Consider the following 26,737-nt stretch of genomic DNA (forward strand, 5'->3'; position numbering starts at 1 on the left):
TTTTAAATCAAAAGACCCAGCAGATACTGGTAAAAATAACACATGACACAATATACAAAAATGTACAAAATACCAACCCTTCCCCTCACAAGATCTGTGAGCAAGCACTGATGGGAAACAAATACAGTACTCCTTGAGGAAAAGCAACTGAATTACAGCTCTTCCAGAAAATGGAAGCCAAATAAAACCAGCCTGTCTGTATTTACAGTTTACATTTTATTGTAAACCTGTCTCTTGTACATGGTTCCAGAGTATTCATGGTTTAGATATTATTGGCGCATCCAAATAAGTGTTCTAAGGCCAAGGAAAACTAATGCTTATGCTTATGCAACTCTTTTCATTGAGCAGGATTTGTACACATAGATACTTCCCGTTGTTGAAGGTTCAGGTGGCAGAGATGATCAGGTTAAATCTAACTCCAAGTGGCTGTAGTGGTAGCTATATTGGACAGCTGCCCATGTAAGAGCATGAGAGCAACATTTAGTGAACACTGAATTTAAGTCTGTGTTATAACCTACTAACAGTATTTAACATACTATACAGTATATAAGACAAATATGTCTTATTCCTAGATTTACAAAGAGGTAAATTTCCTGCCATTATCTAAACCTTTAAGCCATGTTTAAGCCTACTTAATCAGTTCACAGATCCTATAGGTTCTATCTTGGACTTGATGTATAAGTTTCTCTGCAACACTGGCACAGGAAAGCTTCAATACTGTTATAATGGAGGCAAGGTAGGTCACAGAATAGTAGATCCAGCAGCCAATCCCACTAGTTCTCAGCTACTGTCTCTGCCACATTCTTTGCTTTATCCAGCAACTCCTGCAGGATAGGGTCATCACCACTGAATTCAGCATCAGAAACCCGGGAGGTAAAGACACTGTGGTTGTCCTCCTCCTCTAAGAAGTTCTCTCTGGCTGCAGCCACAGGGTTCAGTCTGTTTTGCCAGGCCAAACGCAGCAAGGAACTTTGCTCCACATCTTTCATTTTGAGGTATGTAGGAAGCACATTGCCTTGCTCTAGTGTCTTTTGAATAAAGTTCTTCCATATCTCTCTGCAACGTCCAAAGGCACATAGGGCTGTAAGATCACCCACAACAACCAGCTGTGATTGGGCCCTGGTCATCACTATATTAAGTAGTTGAGGCTCACTGAAGAATTCCAGGTGGGTGGCTGAGTTGCTGAGCAAGCTGTCCCGGGTGTGCACTGTGCTGAGGATGACTACTCGGAATTCACGACCTAGGTTAAGAGCCAAGACCAAAAAATCAGAGCATAGCCAGGTTACGTAGGAGACCCCAAAGGTAGAGGAGCGAGACAACCCTAGGAAGGAAACTAGAGCAGGGATGGAAGAGGCAGGGGAAACCACCCTGGGAATGGGTTCCCATTATAGTTCCCTAGAAACAGCCAAAGCCAGAGCTCTTAGACATTTGGCTCTGGGCCCCAATCTGAGCCCCTCCAAATAGGCCTAATTATTTTCTTTAAGAGTAATATATTTTATTTTTAATAGCATTTTATTTGCTTTCCAATTACATGTCAAAATTTTTAGCATTTATTTTTATAAGACTTTGAATTCCAAATTTTTCTCCCTCCCTTCTTCCTCTCCCGCTCTTCCCAAAATGGTAGGCAAAAATTAATACATTTTTATTTTGCTAGATATTTCCCAATTAAGTGTAAAATTTAATATTCATTTTCTAAAGTTTTGAGTTCAAAATTCTCTCCTTTCTTCCTCTCCCCCACACCTTGAGAAATCAAGAAATATATTGATTATACATGTGAAGTAATATAAAACATATTTTCATAGTAGCCATGTTGCAAAAGAAAGCATACACATATGAAAAAACAAGAAAAATAAATAGTTTTTAAAAGTATGGCTCAATTTATACTCAGAGCTCATCAGTTCTCTCTGGAGATAAATAGCATTTTTCATCATGTGTCCTTTGGAATTGTCTTGTATCATTATTTTGATCAGAGTAGCTAAGTCTTTCGCAGTTGAATCACCTTTAAAATATTGCTATAACTGTGTACTGTCCCTTGGTTCTGCTCATTTCACTTTGCATCAGTTCGTATATGTCATCCTAGGTTTTTCTGAAACTATTCTGCTCATTGTTTCTTAAAGCACAATAATATTCCATCATAATCAAATACTGCAACTTTGCCCAAACAGTGAGCAACCCCTCGATTTCCAATTATTGGCCACCACAAAAAAAAACCTGCTATAAATATTTTTGCACAAATAGGTCATTTCCCAAGCTTCAGGATTTTTTCAGGCTGCTATTTTTACAGCTAGTTCTGGGAATATGGGAGTTTTTGGTACTTCCAGAGTGGTATGATCTGGGGAGAGGTGTGGTCACTCCACTCTTGGTCTACACTCTGGTCCTTACCCAGGAAGAGCGCTTGATCTCTTGGGGTTGCAATCAATACTACTTCTCAAGGACCCTGCTCTGTTGGAATAGCAAAAAATACAGTTCCTCGGGTTCCCTGATCTCTTGTGACTGAAAGCAATACGTTCCTCAAGGTCCCTGCTCTCCCTTGACCAAAAAGTGCTCTTCTCTGCCCTTGAACTATGACCTAGAAGTGGGTATATGTAATGGAGTTGCCGAACAATTTCAAGTCCTTTGTTGAGTGCTAGGCACAGGGGTCCCCTTTAATCTTTGTCTGACCAGTTTCCAGATTACCTTACTATTTCTGACTTGAGAGCTCCCCAAATTCCTTCTGCTTCTGTTGCCATCACCTAGTCCCACCACCAATGTTGTATCCACATGGTCTCTGGGCCAGCCTCCACTTACATGTCATAGATCTCTTCTTCCAACTGCTGAAGTTGCCTTGGGCTGGAAGAATGCATCACCCTAACCTTTTGTTGCCTCTGCCATTCCAAATTTTGATTTGAGGTGTTATTTTAAAGCTGTTCGGAGAATGCTGGCAGAAGTCAGCAGTGTGCTTCCTCTACTCCACCATATTGGATTGAACCCTGGAAGTCCTCCAAATAGGCCTAGTTCTAAAGAAGTTATGTACTTTCTTACTGTGGAATGAGGGTTATCAAGGTGCTTAACACCCAGCATCAAGAGATATCCAAGTAGTGTGATCCAACAGAGAGCTTCCCTACCCCCTACTTTCTACCGCTGACCCCTGACAATAAGTCTTTGTTCACCCCTAACTCCACTGCTAGTCAGTTTCTGGCTAAAGTGGAACACACACAAGACTAATCAAGATGAGGTTATAAAGAGAACACAATTCTGAACCTCCTCAAGTGTGCTCTCTTCCCCCATATGAGGTGTGGCAACTAATGCCTGACCATAGTCTTAGAGGGCATGAGAAGGGATACGGAAGACTTCTTTATCATCCCACATATACATATACAATGACCCTTGAGGGATCCTTCATTATCAAATGAGATAACATTTGTAAAAACCCCTATGTGCCTGGCACATATGTAAATGCTCATTCCCCTCCCTTCTCATGTCCTTAATGTATCTCCTGATTTAAGACTCCAGACCTTAGAAACCAGGGCCCCTGTCATCCATTGCTCAGGGGCCTGGTTATAGGAACAATGACCAGCCACTGAATGAAGGTCTAAATGGACAGGTAAATAAACATCTCACATGGAGTCCCCCACCCTCTCCCTTCCATTGGACTTAGACATGTTACCTTCCAATTTTATGTCTCTGATACAAAATACTAACCTGGCATGTTTTCAAAATTTTCCACTACCACTTCTTCCAGTTGCTTCTTCCTTAATTCCTCTTTCAGTCTTTTTACCTGGAGAATAGACCAAAAGGGAACAGGGGTTAAGCAGTGACCTCAGCCCAGAATAAGCTCCTTCCTCAAGACTCCCATCCTGCCTGACCAAACCCAGTGCCAGACTTCAGCCTCCAAGACAACCCCATCAGAACCCTATGCCATTGTCTGGAGCCTTCTCCTAGGGGAAGAACCCCTCACTATATGCTCTGCCTCCCTTCCCAGTACCACTCAACACCATAAAAAGGTTAAGATGCCTTCCTCAGGTCTTTCATAGCTTATAAATCATCCCTCCTTGATGAAACCTTCATGGTGGTAATTAGCAAGAGGACTAGGGAGGGAGGGAAATTCAGTCAGAGTCCAAGCTAGTCAGAGTCAAGTCTCCAAGGCAGAACCCCACTGACAGCCGAGTGTAAGAGGAGCTGAGGAAGAGCAGAATTCTCCAGCCTCATTACGGCCACGTGGCTGCTCATCACTGTGGTAGAAAGAGCACTGGACTGGGATTCAGGACGCCAGGTTCATGCAGTAGAGGTGGCCTTGGACTAGGAGGGAGGAGACTGATAAATCATGTGTCCTGCCCCTCAGCTCCCCCTTCTTCCAATTCTGCCATTAACTTTGCTGGGCCATGGGGTCTCCCTCCAACCCTGCCTCGCCCCACTATTGTGATCATAAAGAGCCTAAGCTATCGGAGTGTTTGCTAAAGGCAATTTTCCCCCTGCTCCCTGTGTGTCTGTATTTATCTATAAAAGATAAAGAGAGGGATGAGGACTAGGCCTGAGATTCCATCAGTATTGGCAACTCCCAGCTGAGGAAGCCCCTCACCAGTGCAGACTGGCATCTCCTCTTGGAGAGTTGTCTAGAGAGCTCTGAGAGGTTAAGTTACTTTCCCAATGTCACACAGTCAGTATGGGTGGGGCAGGCCTTGAACCCAAGTTACATTGCCTTCATTAGAACATGCATGTTTTTTAGCATATTTATCTGGAAACATATACTTGATCAAGATGAATCATGATGAACCTCAGAGCTCTCTTCTTTTCTTCAGAGGAGAAAAGTTTCGATCGCGGAAAGGATCCAAAGGTGATTACTTTCTTCCCTTCCCCCACCTCTGCCCTTATCCCTATGAATGCATACTGCCCAAGGATGCTGTGAAGGACTATGGGGCTTCCAGAACCCACATGGGACATTTTTAACAGCTGTGGTTTAGAGGTGAGTTTATAGACAAAACCCTCCAAATCTGTTGCTTATCAGTTTTGTTAGTCTTTTCCTTCTTTATCCTTTTTTTCCCCTTTAAAAATAGTCGTTGTTATATGGCTCCCGTGAATGGAGAGGGGTACTAGAAGAAATTAGGCAATGTAGCAACAAATTATATCAATAAAATTTTTAAAGGAAAAAATGTATAGACAAGGTCCTGCATGCCTGTTTGCAAAACAATATTCTATCTATTATCCCTGTGGGAGAGAAAAGACAGAGAGGAAGGGAGGGGCCAATTACCTGAGAGCCATGGGACACAACACAAATTTGCTTCTGATCAGGGCTGCCCCATTGGTAGACCCAGCCCTGATAGAATTCCTGTACCCTCTTTATGACTTCCACTATTTCAGCCTTATTTAACCATGATGCCATTGAGATATCTTTCTCAGGAGTACCAGACACGTAGGAAAACATAAGCGGGTACTGCCAGGGATGTTCGGGGATTCCACTTTCCTCAATAGGGATTTTGCTGGTCTCATAGAAATTCTGAAACACAAAGGAAATGATGGCTTTGGTGGTTCGGTAGTTTTCATGGAAGATGATCCTGCACTGGGAAGCCAATTGGTGAGTCTCTTGTTGGTAGTACTGGAACAGCCGATTGAATAGTGAATGGTCAGCAGACTTCTTGTCCCCCACGCTGAAGAGTTTGGGGGTGATTTGCACGTGGTCCCCAGCCAGGGCAATGCGTGTGTCTCGGGTAGCATAAGCCAGTGGCATTATGGCTTCACACTCTAACATCTGAGCAGCCTCATCAATGAGAATGTGGGAAAAAAAGCCAGGTGGCACATGAAGGTTGTGGGATGAGGTAGTGGTAATGACAATAATGGGGTACTGTTCAAGCTCATCCAGTGTTGGGAAGCGGAAGGAGCACCCGTCTTCTGAGAGGCAGCAGTACTGCAATGTGGTCGGGTCTGTCTCATGGAAGAAGCTCTCAATGTGCTTGACCCTCAGGGGTATGGCCTCAGGGTGTCCAGCTGTGGCATAGACATGAAAATACTCCCGGATGTAGACATCAGCAGCACTGCAGAGGAGAGACAAAAGAGGTTCAGGAGTGAGGCTACAGGATTCCTTCAATTACTTCAATTCGATTCAGTAGGTATTTCCTGCCTCCTATGTTCAAGGCATTGTGCTAATTAACACTGGGGATAAAAAAAAAAAAAAGACAAAGTCTCTGTCCCTTAAGGAGGTTACATTTTGCCAGGAGGTCCAAACTGTACCATGTAAAATAGAGCATCAGAGAGGCAAAGGAGAGGTCCAAAGTGCTTGAGGGAAATTTGAGTATCTGTCAAGGAGCATTTATGCGCTAAGCACTTTGTTCAGGGAAAGGAGAGATGGACAGAAGGGGTGGGACAGGAGACAGAGACACATACAGAGACAGAGAGAATCCTAAGGAATCCCACTCTCAAAATTGCTTAGAAATTTTATTTCTTCTGGTTAGTCGATTTGTTGGTTATCCATCATAAAAGGTTAGTCCCAGGGTGTCCCAAACCTACTATCTAGGTGAACGTGGAGATGGCAGACTCAGACCTGAGGGGGAAACCCAGTGAGGAAGGCGAAGCTCCTTCCTACCAGTTTGACAATGTGTTTCAAATAAGTCTGTGCATTAGCCACAGCTTGAATTATCTATGTCACTGGCTCAATTCACTGATGCAGAAAATTAACAACTGACTCTACAGAACCACCTGGGAAAACTGGGCTAACAGGAGGTGCCCTAAGATTAAATGGAATGGCTGAAACAGCTGGGCCCCAAAGAGCTCCTCTTTCTGAGTCTTCTTTTTATTTTCCCCCTCCAAATCCACGTCTGCTGGGGTGGGATTGGGGAAATGGCTACCATCAACATTTCCTAGGCCCCAGAGGGCAGGATATTAAAATTTTTCTTGCTTTCTTGACCTTGCCAGTAGGAAAAACTCTCCTTTTTCTTCTAATTTGGGGGAAATCAAGGCCTTTAAAAAAGCAATTTTTTTGCCTAGATAAAAGAACTAACAAAAGCAAAGAACACAGAATTTTACAAAGGGTTCAGCTTGTCTTTGTTCCTCAACCCAGGTTCAACTCTTACCTAATCTTAATTTAATGCTGGTATAATCCTGCTAGCATGTTGGTCCAATGCTGGTCCAGAGCTAGTTGAATCTTTGGTCTAATCCTGGTTTGATCAAGTGCCATACACAGTCTCATCTGTTCCAGCTGTGGCCTAATGATGATCCAATCCTGGTCCAACCCCAGTCCATCTTTGGTCTAATCTTAGTCCAAGTGATGGTCTAACCATGATCTAATCCTGGTCCCACCTCAGTCCAACCAACCTTGGTCTAACCCTGGTCTAATACTGGTCTAAACTCAGTCAAAATGAGCAAGGTCTAATCCTGGTCCAACCTTCATCCAGCCCAGGTCCAATTTTGCATAGGTATAGCATAGGCCTCTAATTTATTTCTGTCTTCTCCCCTCTCTATCATCCAACATAGGGATGAAGACTTGAAACCAATAGTGATATATGTCCTATAGTGGATGATTCTTAGCTTATATCATCCTAAATTCAGAGCCTTTTAAAGCACATCAAATGGACTTTGGCAGAAAACATAGTCCAAACTGGACAAGGGCAGTAAAAAAGTAATCTATTTATAGGAAGTCCCTGCTCTTGTCAGAAAATTAACCAATCAGCACAGAAGGACATAGAAGCTGGCATACTGTTCCAAGGCCATGAAGATTAGGAAACCCCAGTGACTAGATTAGTTGGTATTTTGAGAAAACATAGCAAGCCAGCTCAGAGGAAACGGGAAGTAATAAGCAATTGGAAACAAAAATCAGAAAAAAAGACCTTCTCAGTAGACTGAAAGAAAATTACTCTGTTCTGTGCAAACTAGTATTAATGATCATGAACCCGATGACACCAGCAACATCTACACTTCAATCTCAGCCCCAGGTCCCCTTCCTAGAACAGAACTAAGTTCAAAACCCAACATCCTAAAGAACATTTGGGATTAATTTCCTACAAAAATGTATCCCCTTGCCTTTGTTCACACTGACCATAACCCCAAGCTCAGTTTCAATTGAAGCATGATGTAACCCTAATCTTTATGTCAAACTTGATTACCAAGGCTTTTTTCTCACCAACCAGTTCCTAGAGCCAGTGTCTACCTGCACTTCCCACTGCATCTCAAACTGAACATTTCTCACGATGAACTCAACATTTTCCCCTTCTGCCTCTTCTTCCTAAATTATGTCTGGCAATGGCAGCACCAACATCATACCTTCCCGGCTTGGAGTCATCTTTGACCCTTCCTTGTCCTACACTACACACATGCAACCAATTGCCAAGTCCTATAGTTTCTGCTTCCCCATGTTTCTAATCCAACTTTTCTCCACTACCACTTTCCCCTCATTTAGCCCTTTTCTCTTTTCATCCAGATTATTGTAATAGCTTCCAAACTAGACTTTCTGCTGATATGACTTTACAGATGATAGATCCTGGCTCCTTTCCCATCCTTCCTCCATATCACATGCTGGGTAATCTTCCCAATGCACTACTATAATTACATTACTCCTCTCCTTAAAAATCTACAGTGGCTGCCTATTCCATACCAAATCAGGTTTCAATTCTTGATTTTGGTATTCAAGGCCCTTCATAATCTGTCCTGACCCTACCAAATGAGCCCATTCGCCTTCATGTATTCCAAATTCTATCAAAATTAAGACTACTTGGTTCCCTGTTTTCACCACATTCTCCCCCATCTCTGTGCCTCTGTTCATACTCTCTTCCATATTAAAATAGAGCCACTGGTATGTTGGCAAACATTTAACAGCTGGCTCTGATGAATGGAGAGGATTAAAGAAGAGAGAAGGCACCAAGACAAACTTCCCCTCTTAGGGACCTATAAGTGGTCATCCACTCTGCTCAGACACCTTCAGAGACCAGAAACTTATTTACCTACATTCAGGGTTGGGCTGGTACACAATCTCAGGGAGGAGGAATCAGGGATTACACAAGACACACTTTTAAAGTTAAATATGCATCGTTAACATTTAAATCTTTCTTAAGTCTAGGCAAACAAAACAAAAAATCAAGCCCTGATATGTAGAGTTTGAATATTTCTGAGGGTGTGTATGTGTGTGTGTGTGTGTGTGTGTGTGTGAATGCTTACACTGAAATTTTTGACAATTTGAGCTGACTCCAACACACTCCTGAAGAGCTCTCTACCATCATCAAATCAGTCTCTTAACTGGTAATATTCCTCCTCTTCAAGGTCTACCTCAGATTCTGCCTCCACCAGGAACATTCTACCCCCTGTTTACACCCATATCCAAGTGAAAGTCATCTCTTTCCTCATTTTGCCTGGCCCTCCTTTGCCCCAATAACATTCTACCTTGTTATCAGCTTTATTTGTATAACCTGCAGAAGTGAACACTGGTGGACTGCATCATAGTTGTCTTTGAATATTTGAAAAGCTGCCCTAAGGAGGAGGGATTGCTTGGCCCCAAAGGCCAGAAACTCCAGTGGGGGAGGGAGGACTGGGAAGGGAGTTACAAAGAGGATTTTTTTAAAAGCTGATCACTTCAAATATCATCACTATATATCTAACTCAGCCATGGATACTCAACATGTTCCCACCTCCTTCAGCCTCTTCGCACCTCTGGAGGGCAGAGCACTAAACTCCACCCAAAACTTTATGGAGTTCAAGATCTGGACTTTCAATTCCCTCCACTTTCATCAACAGCTCTGCCTGGTTTCAACTCCATACAACAAGGGACCCACTGGTGTCTCTCCCCACCCCACTTTACAGCTTCTTTTTCTACGTTGTTTTCCCCCTCAGATTGGAAGCTATTTGAGAGCTTAGAACAGTAGTAAGTTCTGAGTGCATGTTTATTGGATTGAAGGGAATTGAAAAAACTTCTCAACAATTAGAGTTGTCTTGCCTAGGAGAGGTGGTGGGTACCCCTTCTTTGGAGGTCTTCAGAGGGTATAAGCAGGAATGTCATAGTGGAGATTCCTTTTCATTTATGGGCTAGACTAGATGGCCCTTCCACCTCGAAAATTTGGTGATTCTGAATCTGTGTATATGTTACCTGTAAGAAAGTTATGTCCATTTTAATATTTATATCTCTAGTGTATCATGCACTACATTACAGTGCACTTGATTTTAGACTGCGCTAGACTATACTACACCTGTGGGCAGGCCCACTACCTAGTGGACACCTAATAAATGGGACTTGAAGCGAGCTATAATCTTGACCCAAAGAAGGCAGCCCCTGCCCCAGTCCCAGTCCAGCTTACCTGTCGGTGTAAGTACAGATCAACACTTTGGTGTTTGGCTGTTTGATCACCTCCAGTGCAGCCCAGGCTAGTGTGTGTGTCTTGCCTGTCCCAAATGGGCCATAAATGAGCAGTGGAGGCACTTGTCTCTTCCCACTGGCTGTGCCTGTGATATAGGAGATGGCTTGCTTCTGTTTAGCATTACAAAAGATTTCCTGGGTAGGCGGTGTCAGAGAAGGCAGAGCACAGGCAGGTATGTTAGGTACTACCACTCTCTCATCGTGAAGTGTGTCGATGGCTTGATGCCACTTCCCAAATACCATCTTGTCAATTTGGAACTGGATTTCCATAAGCTGAGAATCTCCATCCTCAAGCCCCAAGGCCGAGCAGCAGTAGGCTGGCAGCAGGAGCCACACATTTAGTTCTGAAGTGGTCTTGACCTTCACCTGAACTTCATACACACGGTTGTCAGGGGCAGGGATGGGCACCACATAAGCAGTGCTAACAGCCCTGCTTAGCAAGGAACCCAGGTCTGTGTCTGGTGTCAGCGAGCAAGGAATTCGTCCCTTGACGTGTGATTTTCCTTGTGCTTCAAACTTCATGCCCATTGCTGAGGCCTGTACCTTGGAGGACAATGTGCCTTGTACTTGAACGTTCAATCTGTGGAAAAGGGGACAATGAGCTGGTGGGCTGAGCCTCTCTGGCTCTCCTCTAACCCATCTAACTCCCTCAAACATCACTCCATTTCTGTTCTGGTATCATCTCCTTATCTCCTGTGATTCTGATTACCCTAGATAGCTGAGGGCATTATAGAGAGACAGTAGAACAGCTGATTCAAGATAGCTATTGATCACAATAGGGAACTCAGCAACCTCACCCTTAGATCACCACCAGATCCTGACACAAAACCCTAATGCCTGACATTTAGACTAGGGGTTTCCAATGTATTTTCTTTCAATGCATATATTACTAATTCATTCAAATCTCACAGATCTCTTAGCTTCATGGGTTGGGTATTACGATTTCCACTTGACAGATGAGCAAAATGAGGCCCAGACATGGTTTGCCTAAGGGGTAGAGCCAGGTCTCCTGGCTAACACATCTGTCATTGCCCCCTTCTTGGGTTCCCTGCTTCATGTCCTCGACCACTACCTCGCTTCCCTACCCCACCCAATGCCTCTATCCCATTTTTACCTGGCCACCAGCTGTTGCTGAGCCTCCTCTTCCACGTATAAGAATTGGTGCATCCTGTCCCGATAGTTGGCCAGAGTTATAGGGATCTTGGCTGAAGCTATTGACTTGTAGTAGTCCAGTTCCTGGGAGCTCACAGTGTACTTGGCTAACAGCTTCACCTGCTCAGCAGTCCTGGCCACACTGGGCACCACACAACGATTCCTACTGTGCCAGTGGGTCATCTCCAGAAGACACCCCTGGTTCTGGATACAGGTGGGCAGGATTTCAGGTGCCTCCTTCTGGCCCACCTGAACATGTAGCTTCTGTACCAGGACAGGCCAGTGACCAAAGTCAAAGGCAATCCACTGATCATAATTGCCAATGGTGATACACTCTACGTGCACCTCCACATGGAAGGTCATCACTGCAGCACCATACACCCGGAACTTTGAGCCTTGGGCGTAAAGCTGTCCTGGTGGAAGCTCAGGACCCACCAAGGAGAACACTGCTCCCATATGCTGTTTGAGGAGGGCCACATGTCTCAGTGGTCGTCGGCCCTACAGAGGTAGTGAGGAGAGAGACGGTGTAACCTCAGCAGTGTGACCCACCTACCCCTAACCTTCTTTCCCTCTCCCTTCCTTTCCCCTAGTCCCCTTCTTTCCTTCCAAAGCCAGGCCAGGGTCTCATAGCTTCTCCTCTGCTAGCTGCCCCCAGAGGTCAGGATTCATTCTAGCACAAGCCTTCTAGACCTCTAATTCCCCTAGTCATACCTCCATGGGCTACTCTGCAACCTCCCATCTTGAGTGATTGCCTCCAGTACTAAGAAGATGGAGCTGGATTAGCCCCTGAAATACTAGGACTAGGATGAAAACTTCACATACACACTCACTCCCCCAAACTGTGTCACAAACCTTGGAATGGATGATAAATCTCCAACTGTGTTGTGATTTCTTGTCTTCTTCCTGGCACTGTAGGGGTTGGCCACAGTGAATGGTTATGTCACGTACATGCCTAGATCTCTGATGAGGAGGGAGCAAACAGACATGGGGCTGTTAGTAGAAGGGATACTGCCCCAACTGACTGCTACCCCAACTGTCCATGGAATTAAATTCAGATCCTTCCCATCTTCACCCCTCTTCTGAAGTTCCTCCTCCTTGTCCCTTCCCTGAGCCCTACTCACCACCAGCGCTTCATTGCCACTGTCCTGGAAAAGCCGGTCCTGAAAGAAGAGGAGTCCATGCTTCCAGGCTGAGTCCTCCCTCATCTGGATAGTCAGTGCCCGAAGAATCCATTCCTGCATCTCTCCCAGGGAATGTGCTTTGGTGCATACATTTCCGTAGGGACAGCTATCTTGTCTGAAAGAATGGAGAACCCAAAGAGAGCAGTCAAGTGGGGGATGAGGGCAACAAACGCCTTGCTCTGCTCTTTCTCTGATGCTGCCCCATGGAAGTTTCAAAGTCAGATAGAAAGCATACTGGATTTGGGATCAGAAGAACTGGGGTCTCAAATCCCAACTCTGAGACTTACTATCTATGTGACCTTGAGCAATTCCCATCATTTTGCCTCATCTGTAAAAGGACAGGACTGAATCAGATGACCTATGAAATCCCTTACAACTCTAAATCTATTATTATCCCATGAGGCCATCTCAGTGTTTTGGTTTGGAGAGGGGCAGGAATATATAAAAGGAGTGATTAGTATAGACCTTTCCCACAGGCTTGATCCCCGAGCTTGGGCTCTGGGGGCTGATCCACTTGCTTATATGAAAGCTAGGGCTTGATGAAGAAGGAGGGCAAGGAGTGGTCAAGGTATACAGTCTTTCCCCAGATAGCTGAGCCTTGGGAGGTTGGGGTTGGGGGCCAGCACTAAAGGGTGGTCTGGTTCCACGTGTGATATAGTAGAAAGAACTCTGAACTTAGGTACCAGAATTCCATAACTGTACCTGACATGAAGATCACTTTCACCTGAGACAGTTCACTTTCCTGTCTACTTCCTTATCTGAAAACTGGGGAAAACACCTGTCCTGCTTACTTCCTAGAGTTGTTCTGATGACCAAATGAGATACACTGTGAAAACTCAAGTCCCATCTTTAGCATACAAGAGGCATTTCCTGATCTCCTCTCCCCCCTCATCATATTATCCCACTCCTGCCAGCCTCCTCCCTACAGTGACTCCTTTCTGAGATTAGCTTCCATTTACACTATGTATTTACCTTTGTATGTATTTACATTTTGTTCTTATATAGTTGTTTACCTGTTGTTTCCACATTTAAAAAAGTAGAATGTGAGGTCCTTGAAAGCACAGGACTGTGATTTTGTCTTTCTTTGTATCCCCAGCACTGATCAGTACCTGACACCCTCGGAAGTGTGACTTGTAGATTGACTGAGTGTAAGTAAGCATGCACTGAGGGGATGTGCCTTGCTATTATGGATCCAAGCCTTGTCAGTCCTGCATGCAGAAGCTTAATATTTGCTGATACATGAAGGAGAAGAGGCAAAGTGGGAAGAAAGCTCCTTGAGTGTAGCTTCTAACTCCTCTTCCTTCCCTACACAGTGCCTGGTCTAGGGTAAGCCACACAATCCATGCTCAGCAAGTGTTTGTTAAACCAAGCACTGCTTTTCCCATGTCTGGGGCCTTACCTGTGGCACAGTTTGAATTCGCTGACTCCAATGGTGGGGGGCCGATGTTTCCATAGGGCCCCCTGTTCATAGGACACCCTCAGTTTGTGCTCTAGAGAAGAGCAGTGATTCCTGAGACACTCGTGAGAGCTGAAGGGCACACAGCAGGCCCGGCAGTACAGTCGGGTCTGGGCTGAAGAGGCTGGACTCCCATAGCCACCACCATCCTTCCTACTGACCCTGGCCCTTCCTCCAGACTCCGAAGTGGCTTGGATCAAGTCAGGGCGAAACAGGCAGTCACTTGCCTCAGCTTCCCACACTGCCATTTCTACATGGCTATGAGCATAAATGCAGTTGGTGGCTCCATGCTGACATGGCTTCCCTCGGGACACAACCATACAATATTCTAGTAAGAGATCTCTCCTCAGGGGTTTGGGCCTGATCACCACTAGCTGGTCCTCACTTGCTGCATGTACCAGAATGGAGCCAGAAGACTGATGCTCTGGGCACACTAGGTTTGGACCCAAGTGAGTCACCTGTGGAGGGCAGTTCTCAAAGCAGGCCTTACAGATTTCCTGAAAGTAGGCTCCAAATTCTGCCCAAATTTTCTCAACTGTTCTTTGGCTTCTGGGGGTCTGGTGGTACCAGTTGTTCTGTACTTCAGCTTTTAGCCACAACCTGGGGATGTAGTTCTGCCTTTCAAAAGTCCAAACCACTGCTTCCTCTGGGCTGCTGGCAAATGTGCATGGGTCATGTCTTCTGCAGCCTGCCCCGCATCTGTAATAGCGGCACTTTTCATAGTATCTGGGCTTGGGGAAGATGGGCCTACGTTGAACCTTCTTCCACCCTTGATGTGGAGAAGTTCCCTTGGCTCTCGCAAGGAGGATCTCACCAGGGCAATGGTGATCTATGATTTGCCATATATATGTGCTGTCATCCAGTGGCTTGGCACAGACTGAACAGCCCACGAGAAGCTCCAGCTGGCTCTGGAGCTCATCCAGAAGCACCTTTTGCCTGGACAGCGTCTCTCGCCCCAGGATGGTGGAGTTGGCAATGAAATAGCCAGAGCTTCTAGCTAAAACTCTTCCAGGCACTGGAAACATTGGGTCAGTCGGCAGCAGGCAGAGCAAGGTCCTTGAGGTGACTGGTCTTCAGGTTCAGCTTCTATCCCAAATTCAAAACCCTAAGGGAATGGGAAGAGTAAGAAGTCTGAAAAGGCATTGGAAGGGGATTCGGGGCAGGGGAGGTGACTCCTTCAAGGTAGGGGCTGTCTCCTGTTCCTTCTAAGCCTGAGTTGGGTCCATCAGGAGAAGGAAAGTGGAAGCATGGCCCTGTCTTGGGGTAGTCCCTGGTATGGAAGGGAATAAAAACTAAAGACACACAAGGCTCTACAACTTATAGTGGAAAACATGAAATCAATACCTAACTAATTACAACCTGGGTATAGGACATAAGGCACCAGGTGTGACCATAAGGTGATCAGAGGTAGACAAACTTATGAAGAAGTTAATTTTGGAGCAGAATTTGGAAAGATAGAGGGACATGGTTTGGTGAAAAGAAGGGAAGCTTTAGGTTTGGGTACTTTTCCAATTTGAAGAAAATAAATTTTCTCTTTTAACCATCTATAAAAACCAAAGGACAAACCCCTGGCAGCCTTTCCTATGAATGTTCCTCCTAACCCCCAACACTTGAAATGTCACCCAGGATTCCTCAAGGAGCTCATGGGACAATCTGTTTTTGAAGGGGGGAGGGGAGGGGCCTATGGTAACCACTCTACCCTAGAGAAGCAAGAAGGCAGGCAGACTGGTAGACAAAGAGCTCTGCTCACAGATAGGGAGAAGGCCAAAGTTTCCCTCCCACAAGTCCCTTCTTCCATCTCCATCCCCAATTCCTAGAGTTTACTAAAAGAAGAATTGCTCCAACATGCAGAGTGCCAAGTTGGCCCCTAGTGAGGAGAAATTATCACCACTACTATCATTGTTAAAACCTTCACCATCACCATCACTATGACCTAAAATCTCCATTAAGGTTTTATAGGGACACAGCAACCTTATGCAAAGATTTCCCTGGGGACTAATTTTCAATGACATCTCCTTCATTCTGATCCTCCAAAGCTTAAGAGACTTATCAATTCATTCTACAAACTAGGAAACTGGGGTCTCTTTTCAAAGCTTCCTGAGTCCACTGAACTCCAGAACCAATACACTAAAGCTCCCACACAAGATTTCTATTAGAGGGGTGGAGGGGCATGGTAAGGGAGCAAAAAGGTTCCCTTCAGGAGTCCTGAAGCCAAGGACAGAATCCACCTGGCCCCATGACACAGGGCCCCAGTGCAGTCAGTCCTCCCTCTCTTCCCTCTTCCTCATGTCAATGGCTGAGACAGGCAGAGAATGGCTGTATTGGTGGAGAGGGGGTAAAGCAAGTAGGACAGCTTTGGAAATTCCCAGGGAATAGGCTAGCGAATGAGTTATTGTAATCTTGCATTCTGCTTTTCCCATGCAATAAAAATAAGCCCTTGACTCACTTGTTATGCTTCAGTTTTTCTTTCAGATTCTCCTATAATGGAGAATCATATTACTTTAACTTTGGAGTAACTAGAGTATCTAGAACCAAAGTCTCAGAGAAATAAATCATATATTAGGCAAACTAGACACTTTCTCCCTTCTCTATTAGCCAGACACACAGGACTATATGTGCATTACATTAGGTTAGCATAGTGACAATGGCTATTAATACTGTTATTAATACTGCCACCAGAGCTGAGTCCATCCCCTGCTCCTCCTCTCTCCCTCCCCCCACCTGGTTGAGGATGTTGCAGCATACTTCACTAAAACATCTGAACTCATTTAGAAGAGGTCCTGCCCCTCCTTATCTGACATAACTCAGAAATCTCCCATTATCTTGTCCTTCACCCTTACCTCTCATGAAGAGGTACCCCATTTCTTTGCTATGGCAAACCATACACCCTTGAGCCCATCCCTTCCCTTCTCTTCCGGCATATTCCAGCCCTAACCTTTTTCCAGACCTCCAATATCACATCTCCAGCTTCCTATTGGATATCTCAGAACTGGATGTCCCATAGAAATCTTCAACTCAAAAACCAGAACTCAGTGTCTTTCTCCTAATCTCCCCAAAACTCTTAATTATATACAATCTGTTGCCAAAATCTGTAAATCCTACCTTTGTAATAGCTCTCATGTATATCCACTATGCACTAGACAAGTGCACTTCAAGCCTGAACAGCCAAGCAAATAGCCTACTGCTTGCTCTTCCTGCCTCAAATCTCTCCCCACCCTAGTCCATCCTTCACTCAGCTGTCAAATTGATCTTCCTCAAGTGCTGGTCTATGTCATCCCCCTACTCCATTCAATAAACTACAGAGACTCCCTGTTCCTTCCAAGATCAAATATAAAACTCTGTTTGGCTTTTAGCCTTTCACAACTTGGCCCCTTCCTACCTTGCCAATCTTACTCCCAAGTACTCTATGATCCAGACACTGTCCCCCTTGTTGTCCCTAGAACAAGACACTCCATCACCCAACTCAGTTAATTTTCACTAGCTGTGCTCCATACCTGGAATCTTATTCTTTCTAGTAGTTTCTTTCAAGTCTAGACTAAAATCTTATCTTCTGCAAGAAGCCTTTCATGATCTCCCTTAACGCTAATGCTTCGCCTTTGGGATTACCTCCAATTTGCCCTGTATAGATCTTGTAAAAAGTCGTTGGCATGGTTCTCTCTCCCTTATTAGAATGTGAACTCCTTGAGAATAAGGACTGTTTACATTTGTTCAGATGACCAACTTTGATAGACTTAGCTCTTCTCAGCAATGCAATGATCTAAGATAGTTCCAAAAGACTTATGATGGACAATGCTATCCACATCCAGGGAAAGAACTATGGAGTCTGAATGCAGATTGAAGCATACCATTTTCTCTTTTTTTCTTTCTTGTGGTTTTTTTCTTTTCTTCCTGATTCTTCTTTCACAACATGACTAATGTGGAAATGTTTAATAAGATTGTACATGCATAGCTTATATCAGATTGCACACTGTCTTGGGAAGGGAGGAGAAAAATTTAGAACTCAAAATTGTATAAAAGTAAATGCTGAAAACAAAAAAGTAAATAAATAATTTTTTTTAAAAGATTAGGAACTGTTTTTGTGTCTTAGTTTCTCCAGTACTTGGCACCTAGTAAGTGCTTAATCAATGCTTATTGATTGATTTACTGATTGGCAAATGGAAGGTCATGAGGTTTACAAGGTAAAAAAAAAAAATAAAGACAATGTAATCAGTAAAATAAAGATAACACATCCAGTTAACACCCCCGAACTCAAAGCTTTTTGTCCACCTTTTCATCTACGGGAAGTCACTCAGATTTTCCCACTGCATACTAGCAGAATTCAATGGAGAGACAAATAGGACTTCACATCTCAGATAACTGTTACTGTACGGTTGCCACATCTCTCTAGTAGGGCTCAGGTCTTTCTAGGATGGATTATAGGACCTGGAAATGTTGCATCTTTTGGGTTTTTTCTTTCTTAAAGGAGAAGGGTTTTTTGATTGTTTATTTTTTTAAAGACTCTTGGAGGAGTGGATAAAAGATCAATGAAACAAAGTATTTGTAACACAGTTCTTCAGTCAGAACAACTTTAACGAGACTTGGAAGTGCTCTGGACCACACAACCTAGGAATAGAGGATCGGACTCTGGCAATATCGACTGGAGGTGTGCCCCCATCTCCATTCCCACCCCCTTTCTGTCTCATCCCATCTACTGCAGAGCCACGTAAGAACATGAATCCTGCCCCACCCCTTGAAAGAGCAACAGTCCGGGACCCTCGGCTTGTCCACTTGGGACTCAGGGTAAGCCGGGCAGGAATCTTGAAGGAAAGTCTGTCTGAGAAAAGGAACAAGGCTAATGTTTGGTCTCTTCTCTCCACCCCGGCTCACGGCTAGCCCGATATATCCTCCTTACCTGCCGTCCTAGACCGAGGTCTGATTCTCGCCGTCCCAGAAGCTCTCTCTAACCAACCAGCTAAGCACCGTCTCAGGTAGGGATTCCTCGTTCTCCTCCGCTCACTTTGGATCCTGCTCCCGCCGCTATTCAAACTTAACAATCTGTAAATTTTCTCACAGCCTAGATAACTATACCTACAATTGCTCCGCCCCCCCCCCCGCCTCTTAATCTCGGTCGGGTTAGTCCAGCCCTCCACACCCTCTTGGTCCGGGCTCCTCCTCCCTCGCCCTTTCTCTTTAACCCTCCCCTTGCTGACTCTCCAATAGCAGTTTCTGGTTTTCACCTTCCTCACCTCTGGCTCCGCCTCTTCCATGCGCTCACACGCCAACTCCTCCCCCCCCCCGCCCCCATACCTTCACAGCACCTTGAAGTTAGGCAGAGTTTTTAATTTTCACACACATTCACAAATACATAGTGTCCATCTTCTCTCATAAGCTCCATGTTAACTTCCTTCACGCACATATCCACTCTCTCTCACAGGCTCTATGAGTGTTAGAAACCAAAGCACATACTGGGTAAGCTCTCTCTCACCACTTACACAGGAACACTGTATAGAAGAGTGCTTTGCACACAGAAGGTTATCTGTGTGTGTTTATTCACACACACACACACACACACACACACACACACACACACACACACACACAAACAGGCACACAAGGGGCATCCTCTCCATAGACTCTGGTTCCTTCAAGAACAAAGCTAGGACACCTTCACAAAGATGACACATTCAAACTCAGGACTCTTATAGATCGACTCCGAATTCCTTCTGACTCCTGAAATCCCTATGTCAATGCCAGCACCAAACGTCTGAATTATCTTGTACTTTGCTTAACTTTGCCTCCATATCACCAAGTAATGTCTGCCTTGGACACTCTCAGATTCCTCCTCCTCCCCAGGCTTTTGTATTTATCTCTAACAGCCAGACTTATATGATCATGTGATCATATTACCTTAATTCCCTCACCTTTCCCCTTAGTCTAAGCTTTTTTCTTTCAACCAGAAGAGCTGCAAGTTTCCAAACAAATTTCCATATCTCCATTCTCTCCCTCTTTAAACCATTTTACACAGACAGCCAGGCACAGATGTGCATAGTAGGTGAGGAAGCTGACCCCCCCCTTTGGCACCTCCCCCCCTCCCGGGGAGCATAACCACCAACCCTTCCATTTCCAAGGGAGATAGTCAATGTCAGGAACTTCCCTTCAGAAAAAGGACCCACAGAGATGTTTGTTCCAAGGCATGATGGCACACCCCTGCCCACTCCAGCCGCACAAGCTTGGCCCATTATGCAACCAGGTTAATTTTCCTAAAGTAGCACTCAGGTAATGTCTTTCCTTTGCTTAGTCTACAAAATAAACTCCAAAATCATTAGGTTACCATTCAAAGGTCTTCACAATTTCTTCACAACCTTCTTGCTTGCCTCTCTTCAACATGAATCCTAGCCAGGATGATCTATTCATGGTCCTCAGGAAACTCCAGGCCCATTTCTTCATCAGATCTTTGAATCAAACTTTTCAACTCTGAAATACTCTTCTTCCTTCTCTCCATCTTTTCAAATCCTAGTTATCCTTCAAGTCCCACTTCCCCCTCCTAGCCTTCTCTCACTACTCAGATCCTCCAAGTTCTTTGCCAAACTGCCACCACTAACTCCCAGGTATCCCACAGGGCCCATCAGACATGGCCTCCATGGCCCCCATCAGATAGCATCAGCTCCCATGATGCTAGCTAGAGAAGTAGGGGTTTGTATCTCCATGAAACTACCAAATAGAAGACCCTGGCTCCCTATATTGCATTCTTTCCAGGTGCCAAAACCCGTCTAAGAATAATGGTGTCAATTCAAAGTTTTAACTTCCTGAGAGATCTGAGGTTTGAATTTTATACTTAGGCAAAATGTCTAGGGAAGGACACTCCTACATTTTCTGTTAAGGAAAAAAATTCTACTAGGAGGTCGTGAAAAAAGCAATGGACTTTATCAGAAGACTTGGGTTCAGGACATTGGAAAAGTCCTCTTCAAACATATTCTTTGGCTTTGAATTGGGATGTTAATGGTGTCTGGGAGAGGTTTGCCAGAGGTATTAAATTCTGGGTCAGAGCTAGTAATGTGTAAGGCTCCAAAGTTCTTCAAACCCTCCACTCCGAGTTGGAAAGAAAGGCTTTGCGTGGAGTCTCTATAGTAGGGGAGATCAAGGAACCTGTGCTTCGTGAGGTGGCTGGGGAGAGTTTAAAAATCATGTACTCACAAAAAGCATGTATTAAACGTTAGCTCACACCTGGGCCTGCAGAGTTGAAGTCCTCTGTCCTGGCGTTCACCTATTACACTCAGGGATGCTTAAAGACGTGGGCGGGACAGGCTGACAGCTGAATGGAAGTGCCTGATCAGGTAGCGAGTAGGTTAGGGGAAGACAAGTTAGTCGTTTTTTTTTTTTTTTTGGTTTGTTTGTTTTTTTTTGGGGGGGGGGCGGTTCTTTGTTTTTAAAAGGGGCTTGGGAAGTGTTTGGTATTTGGGGGAAGGGGAGACCTAGAAGAAGACTAGAGTGAATGGAAGAGGGGGAGAGAGACGGCCCATAGGCCCAGAGGAGAATGATCTCGGTTAGATTTGAACAAAGAAAATACTACCAGATCCCGAGAAATTTTGGTTTCCATTTCTCTACATATCTGCAACCCCAGCATCATAGTTGGGGTGAGGAGCAGGGGTGGGGGATGGAGGAGGGGGGAGTGATGTGTGATGGAGGAAAGCTGCTGCAGAGTCTGATCTTTTCGGAGTCACACGATTTGCGATCTCTAGGGAACACGCGGATTATCACCTTGAGCCTCCCCACTACCACAGCTCCATCTTGGGATAGAAGTTTCTTAGTCCTGGTCAGCCCCAGGATAACTACTCAGTAACCGTACTTGAAAGTCAGTAGCTTCAGGTTTGCATATTTGGGCGGGGCCAGGAAGAGAAAGCTTTTCTATTCCTTCCCAAGAAATATCATTTAGGTTGAAAAATACACACTGACTCAAAGTCCTCACCATTCATCCGTCTTTGACCCCTTGCAATCCGGCATCTTCCCTGATGTCCTGTTTCCTAATATTACCTTATTGACCCTAACAACAAGGCTACGTTAGTAGGAGCTGTTATCTGTATCTGTTATACAGAGTAGGAAACAGCCGAAAAGAAGTTAAGTGACTTGCCCAGACTAAGTAGCAAAATGTACAAGGCAGAATTTGAACCCAGGTCTCTCTGACTCCCTGTTCAGCACTCTTATCTACTACACCACGCTCAATATAGCGTACCTCTCTTCTAGATGATGACATGTAGTTGGATTACTAGTGGGTGGAAGAAGCCCATCAGTACACATATCTTCCCCAGGTACACAGATAGACAATGAGCTAAGCTAAAGTTGCATAGAGGGAAGAGATCAGACTGGATGCCCCTTGGGAAACTATGCATTGCTATGAACAAACGTGGGTGCTGGGAAGAAGGCTGCAGTATGTCTCCAGTGATGATTCCTATGCAAAACGTAGCATAAAAACGTAAGGTCAGAAAAGGGTATGAGTCCCAGGAGAATGGGAGCAATGGACAGCCTGAGTGATTCCACGGTGTCTCCAGAATGTTGACTAACCTAAAAGAGGGCTTCTAGTGCAAGGCACTAAAGGTGGGAGTGTCTTGGTTCCCCAGTTGATGTGCTGCTTACTTCCTGTAGAATTTTCAAGTTCAACTCGATTCAGCTAAATGTAGTAAGTACTTCCCAAATGAAGGGCAGCACCTGTACTAGACCTGGGATACAAAGAGAAAGCAAATAGTTCTGGGGGCAGGGTGGCAGTGGGGGATACAACCCTTACACTGGTAAGTAAATGAAAAGATTAATCAAAGTGCTAGGAGTATTTTCCAAAGAAAGGAAGAGCCAACGAGTGGGAGGGTCGAGCTGGGACTTCTGGAGAAGGTAGACTTGAGCTGTGCTTGGAAGGCAGAGCATCTGTAATGAGAAAGAGTATTCCAGATAAGGTACGGGATACCAGTTCTGCAGAGCCAGAGAGGTAGAAGGGAAATGTCATGTATGGGTACAGGGAGCAGTTCAGTTTTACTGAAACAGATAGCCCATGAAGAGGAATAGTAAGAAACAAGACTGGAAAAATTGTGAGGAGCTTTAATTGCTGGGCAGAGGAGTCTGCATTGTAGATAGAGGGTGGGTTTTCACTCTGTGAACTTTAGCTCTTCTGCTAGGTGGCACGGTGGATAGTGCCAAGCCTGGAGGAAGACCTAAATTCAAATTTGCCCTCAGACACTTAACTAGCTGTATGACCCTGGGCAAGTCATTTAAACCCTGTTTGCTTCAGATGTCTCCTCTGTAAAATGGGATGATGGTAGCACCCATCCCCCAGGGTTGTTGTAAAGATCCAATGAGATAATAATTGTAAAGCACCTGGCACATAGCAAATCCTATATAAATGTTAGCAATTATTATTATTAAAGTGCTTAGCGCAGTGCCTCATACCCAGTAAATTAATGTTAGCTATTATTATTTTTTAAACGAAGGAGGTGAACTAGATAATCTCTTTTAGATCTAAAGAGTATCCAGTTCTGGGGAAAAGAAAAAGTCAATATCTACCAACTGGGGAATAGCCAAATAAATTGTGGCACATGAATGTAATAAAATATTGATTCACTGTAAGAAAAAATGGGTGTTTGTTACGGAGAAGTAGGAGAATACATATATAAACTAATGTAAAGTGAAGTAAAGCAGAAGCAGGGACAATCATATATGTGACTATGTGTTGGTAAACAAAATGGGCTCTTAGCACTCAGTTCAACCAAGTGCCCTTGGAGAGTTTGGCCTTTGTTTCCTTCATTAGAATTGGCAGTCCTTGGTGACCTCCTTGCCTCACGGGAGGGCCTAGTTTACACATGAGTTTGAGTGACATGTTTGGAACATCAGAGGCTTTTAGACCACATGGGTTTAAGTCGCCTCTTTGTGACGATTCTAGGTCACATGCGTGAGTTGAATGTGTGACTCACCCTTGACCCTTAAAAAAAGCAGGGGTTGGCGTTCTCTTTTTCAGAGCTCTTACCCACAGCCATGGTGGCTCGAGTGACTCTGGGCCAGCTCTCATTATGAGCTCCGGGGCTGAACTTAGGTGTTGGTAACTATGAATTGCATTGGGTCGGTCTGTCGATGTTTGTGATTTGTTTGTATTTGTTCTGAAGTTCAGGGTGCTGGCTTTTCCCCCTCAACTAAGTGAATGGTATTTGTATGCTGAATTAAAGTAAGCCTGTCAACCCCTTAACGTTGCTTTCCTTACTAAAGCAGATCAAAAGAACCTGGGCTTTGGCAGCATGCTTGCTGTTGGGCTTGTGTTGGGTTTTCACTCCCACAGCAGCTGCTAGCCAGATTGTTGAAACAGAGGACCACAATGTTGATGAAAAGAACCGTGATGAAACTAAATGTGTGGAATTGTAATGACCAGGCAGAACCCCAAAGACGGTACCTGCTCCATTTCTTTGTAAAGGTTGGGCACTATGAGAGTGGAACATTGCATCTAATATCTGATTTTTTTTTGATGTGATACTTAGTTTCGCTGATGCTTCAGCTGCTCATTCTGACCGTGCTCCTTTCCATGGTGGATGTGATGTTCACCTTGAGTTCCTGAGAGTTTCAACACCTTGCAACATAAATCAATTTTGAAATTTTATATAGGCTCCTGAAAGCAACACAGCCCTCTCTTCTCTTTCTTTTTTAACTCTGTAGATGTCCCAGACATGCAATCTGTTGCTCATGTTCTTCAGAATGACCACTTGTTGAAATCTGAGCAAGAGGCGTTCTTTGTTGCATTTCATCTTTCCTATGTGTATGGTGTATTGGCAATTACGGTGGGACTTTTTTACTGTTTTAGAATGCTAAATTAATTAGGTGCCTTTGATTAAGTCTCTCTAGGTGCAAAGTTCCAGGCACATACCTTTTTGCCAACTAGGTGTAAAGCCCTAAGTTCATACCCTTTTACAGAGTAGGTGTGAATCCTTCAGGCCCTGAACAGGATATAAAAACTCAGAGGTTAGAGAGAGCTTCGCCAACGCAGAGGCAGTGGCGAGAGGTCAGTCTGCAGCGGACTGACCAGACACCGGCAGCGGCTGAGACAGCGGCGGCAAGCGGCGGAGGCGGATCCAGCGGGACAGGGCAGCGAGGCAGTCCGGAGGCACCCCGAGGCACCATGAGCGACAGCGGCGAGCGGGAATCCCGTTCTGCTTCCAGAAGTGGGAGTGCCCACAGATCTGGAAAATCCGAGAGCCACAGCCCTGCAAGGTCACGGTCCAAGGAGGATTCCTCGCGCTCCAGATCCACGTCGAGATCCACGTCGAGGTCCACGTCTGAGTCTCCATGGAGATACAAAAGAAGCTCTCGAAGGCAGCCAGCCAGATCACGGTCTCGGTCTCGGCCTCGGTCTCGCTCTCGCTCCCGCTCCCGCAGACGGTCCCCCAGCAAGTCATACAGTCGAGATTACCGAAGGCGACCTCGCCGCAGTCACTCTCCACTGTCTACCCGTAGGCGTCACGTGGGAAATCGAGCCAATCCTGATACCAGCTGTTGTCTCGGGGTGTTCGGATTGAGTCTGTACACCACAGAGCGGGATCTCAGAGAAGTATTTTCCGAATATGGCCCGATTGCAGACGTGTCCATAGTGTATGACCAGCAGTCTCTGCGCTCCCGGGGATTTGCCTTCGTCCACTTTGAGGCTGCGGATGACGCCAAGAAGGCTAAAGAGCGTGCCAACGGAATGGAGCTGGATGGGCGGAGGATCCGAGTGGATTTTTCTATAACAAAAAGACCCCACACCTCAACTCCTGGAATCTGCACGAGAAGACGTGCTTATGGCAGTACCCGCCGAGGCTACCATCGCAGCTATGATGACCGTGACTGTTACAGCAGATCCTACAGAGGAGAAGGTGGAGGAGAAGGAGGGTGGAGAGCTGCTCGAGACAGGGATCAGATTTACTGGAGGCAGTCACCATCCCCATATTACAGTCGTTGGGGTTACCAGTGACGGTCCCGATCCCGATCTTGATCTTATTCACCTCTTAGCTATTTTTAAAGCATGAAGATGGTGGATTTCTGAAATGTGATTTTGTTTTGTGGACAATATTTCTTTACTGTCTCCTGTTTAAAAGTGAACAGTGCCTAGTGAATAGGTGACTTTTACACCATTTATGAAGACTACTTTTGGTGGAGTTGAAATGCTGTTTTCATTCTGCATTTGTGTAGTTTGGTGCCTTGTTCAAAGTTAAGTGTTTTCAGAGAAATATGTTTTGCATGTATGTTTTTACAATCTAAATTTGACTGCTGAGAAGTTGCTATTGTACAAAAACTTCATTTAAAAGGTTTTTCTACTGAATCCAGGATAACCTGAAGATTTAACATATATGTAAAATGCCTCCAAATGGTAAACTAACAATAAACAGTTTGATTTCTACTTTTCTTTTCACCACATCAATGCTTAGAAAACTGGATTTTCAGATTAGTATGTGGAAAATAAAATCAGATGCCCTTTCACCCTTGCCATTTCGAGAGCACCATACTTAATATGTCTGCAACTGAGTGTTACGATTATAATACTGTGTAACTTTGTATTACTAGTATTAGAACTAATGGTATTTCTATCCATCAATTGCTTACTGCTTGTCTGAATGTTGTTTGTCAAGCCTTTATGTAATCTGTGCAGATAGCAAGTGA

General features: G+C 44.8%; 2 protein-coding genes across 2 annotated transcripts; one reads left to right on the top strand and one right to left on the bottom strand.

The window, feature by feature from the left end:
* Positions 1-17: 17 nt before the first annotated feature.
* On the bottom strand, positions 18-19,095 carry LOC118840899 (helicase with zinc finger domain 2-like). The gene is made up of 9 exons (XM_036748268.1): positions 18,990-19,095; positions 14,042-15,203; positions 12,583-12,757; positions 12,314-12,421; positions 11,424-11,959; positions 10,251-10,889; positions 5,228-6,008; positions 3,682-3,757; positions 18-1,240 (listed from the first exon to the last, which is right to left on the bottom strand). The coding sequence occupies exons 2-9, from the start codon at positions 15,121-15,123 to the stop codon at positions 774-776; spliced, it is 3,864 nt and encodes a 1,287-aa protein (XP_036604163.1). The 5' UTR covers positions 15,124-15,203; positions 18,990-19,095; the 3' UTR covers positions 18-773.
* Positions 19,096-25,220: 6,125 nt separating this feature from the next.
* Positions 25,221-26,051, top strand: LOC118844993 (transformer-2 protein homolog beta-like). The gene has a single exon (XM_036753010.1). It carries the CDS (start codon positions 25,221-25,223, stop codon positions 26,049-26,051), a length of 831 nt encoding a protein of 276 aa, XP_036608905.1.
* The last annotated feature ends 686 nt before the right edge of the window (positions 26,052-26,737 follow it).

The sequence above is a fragment of the Trichosurus vulpecula genome, chromosome 3 (genome assembly GCF_011100635.1).
Source record: "Trichosurus vulpecula isolate mTriVul1 chromosome 3, mTriVul1.pri, whole genome shotgun sequence".
NCBI lineage: Eukaryota > Metazoa > Chordata > Mammalia > Diprotodontia > Phalangeridae > Trichosurus > Trichosurus vulpecula.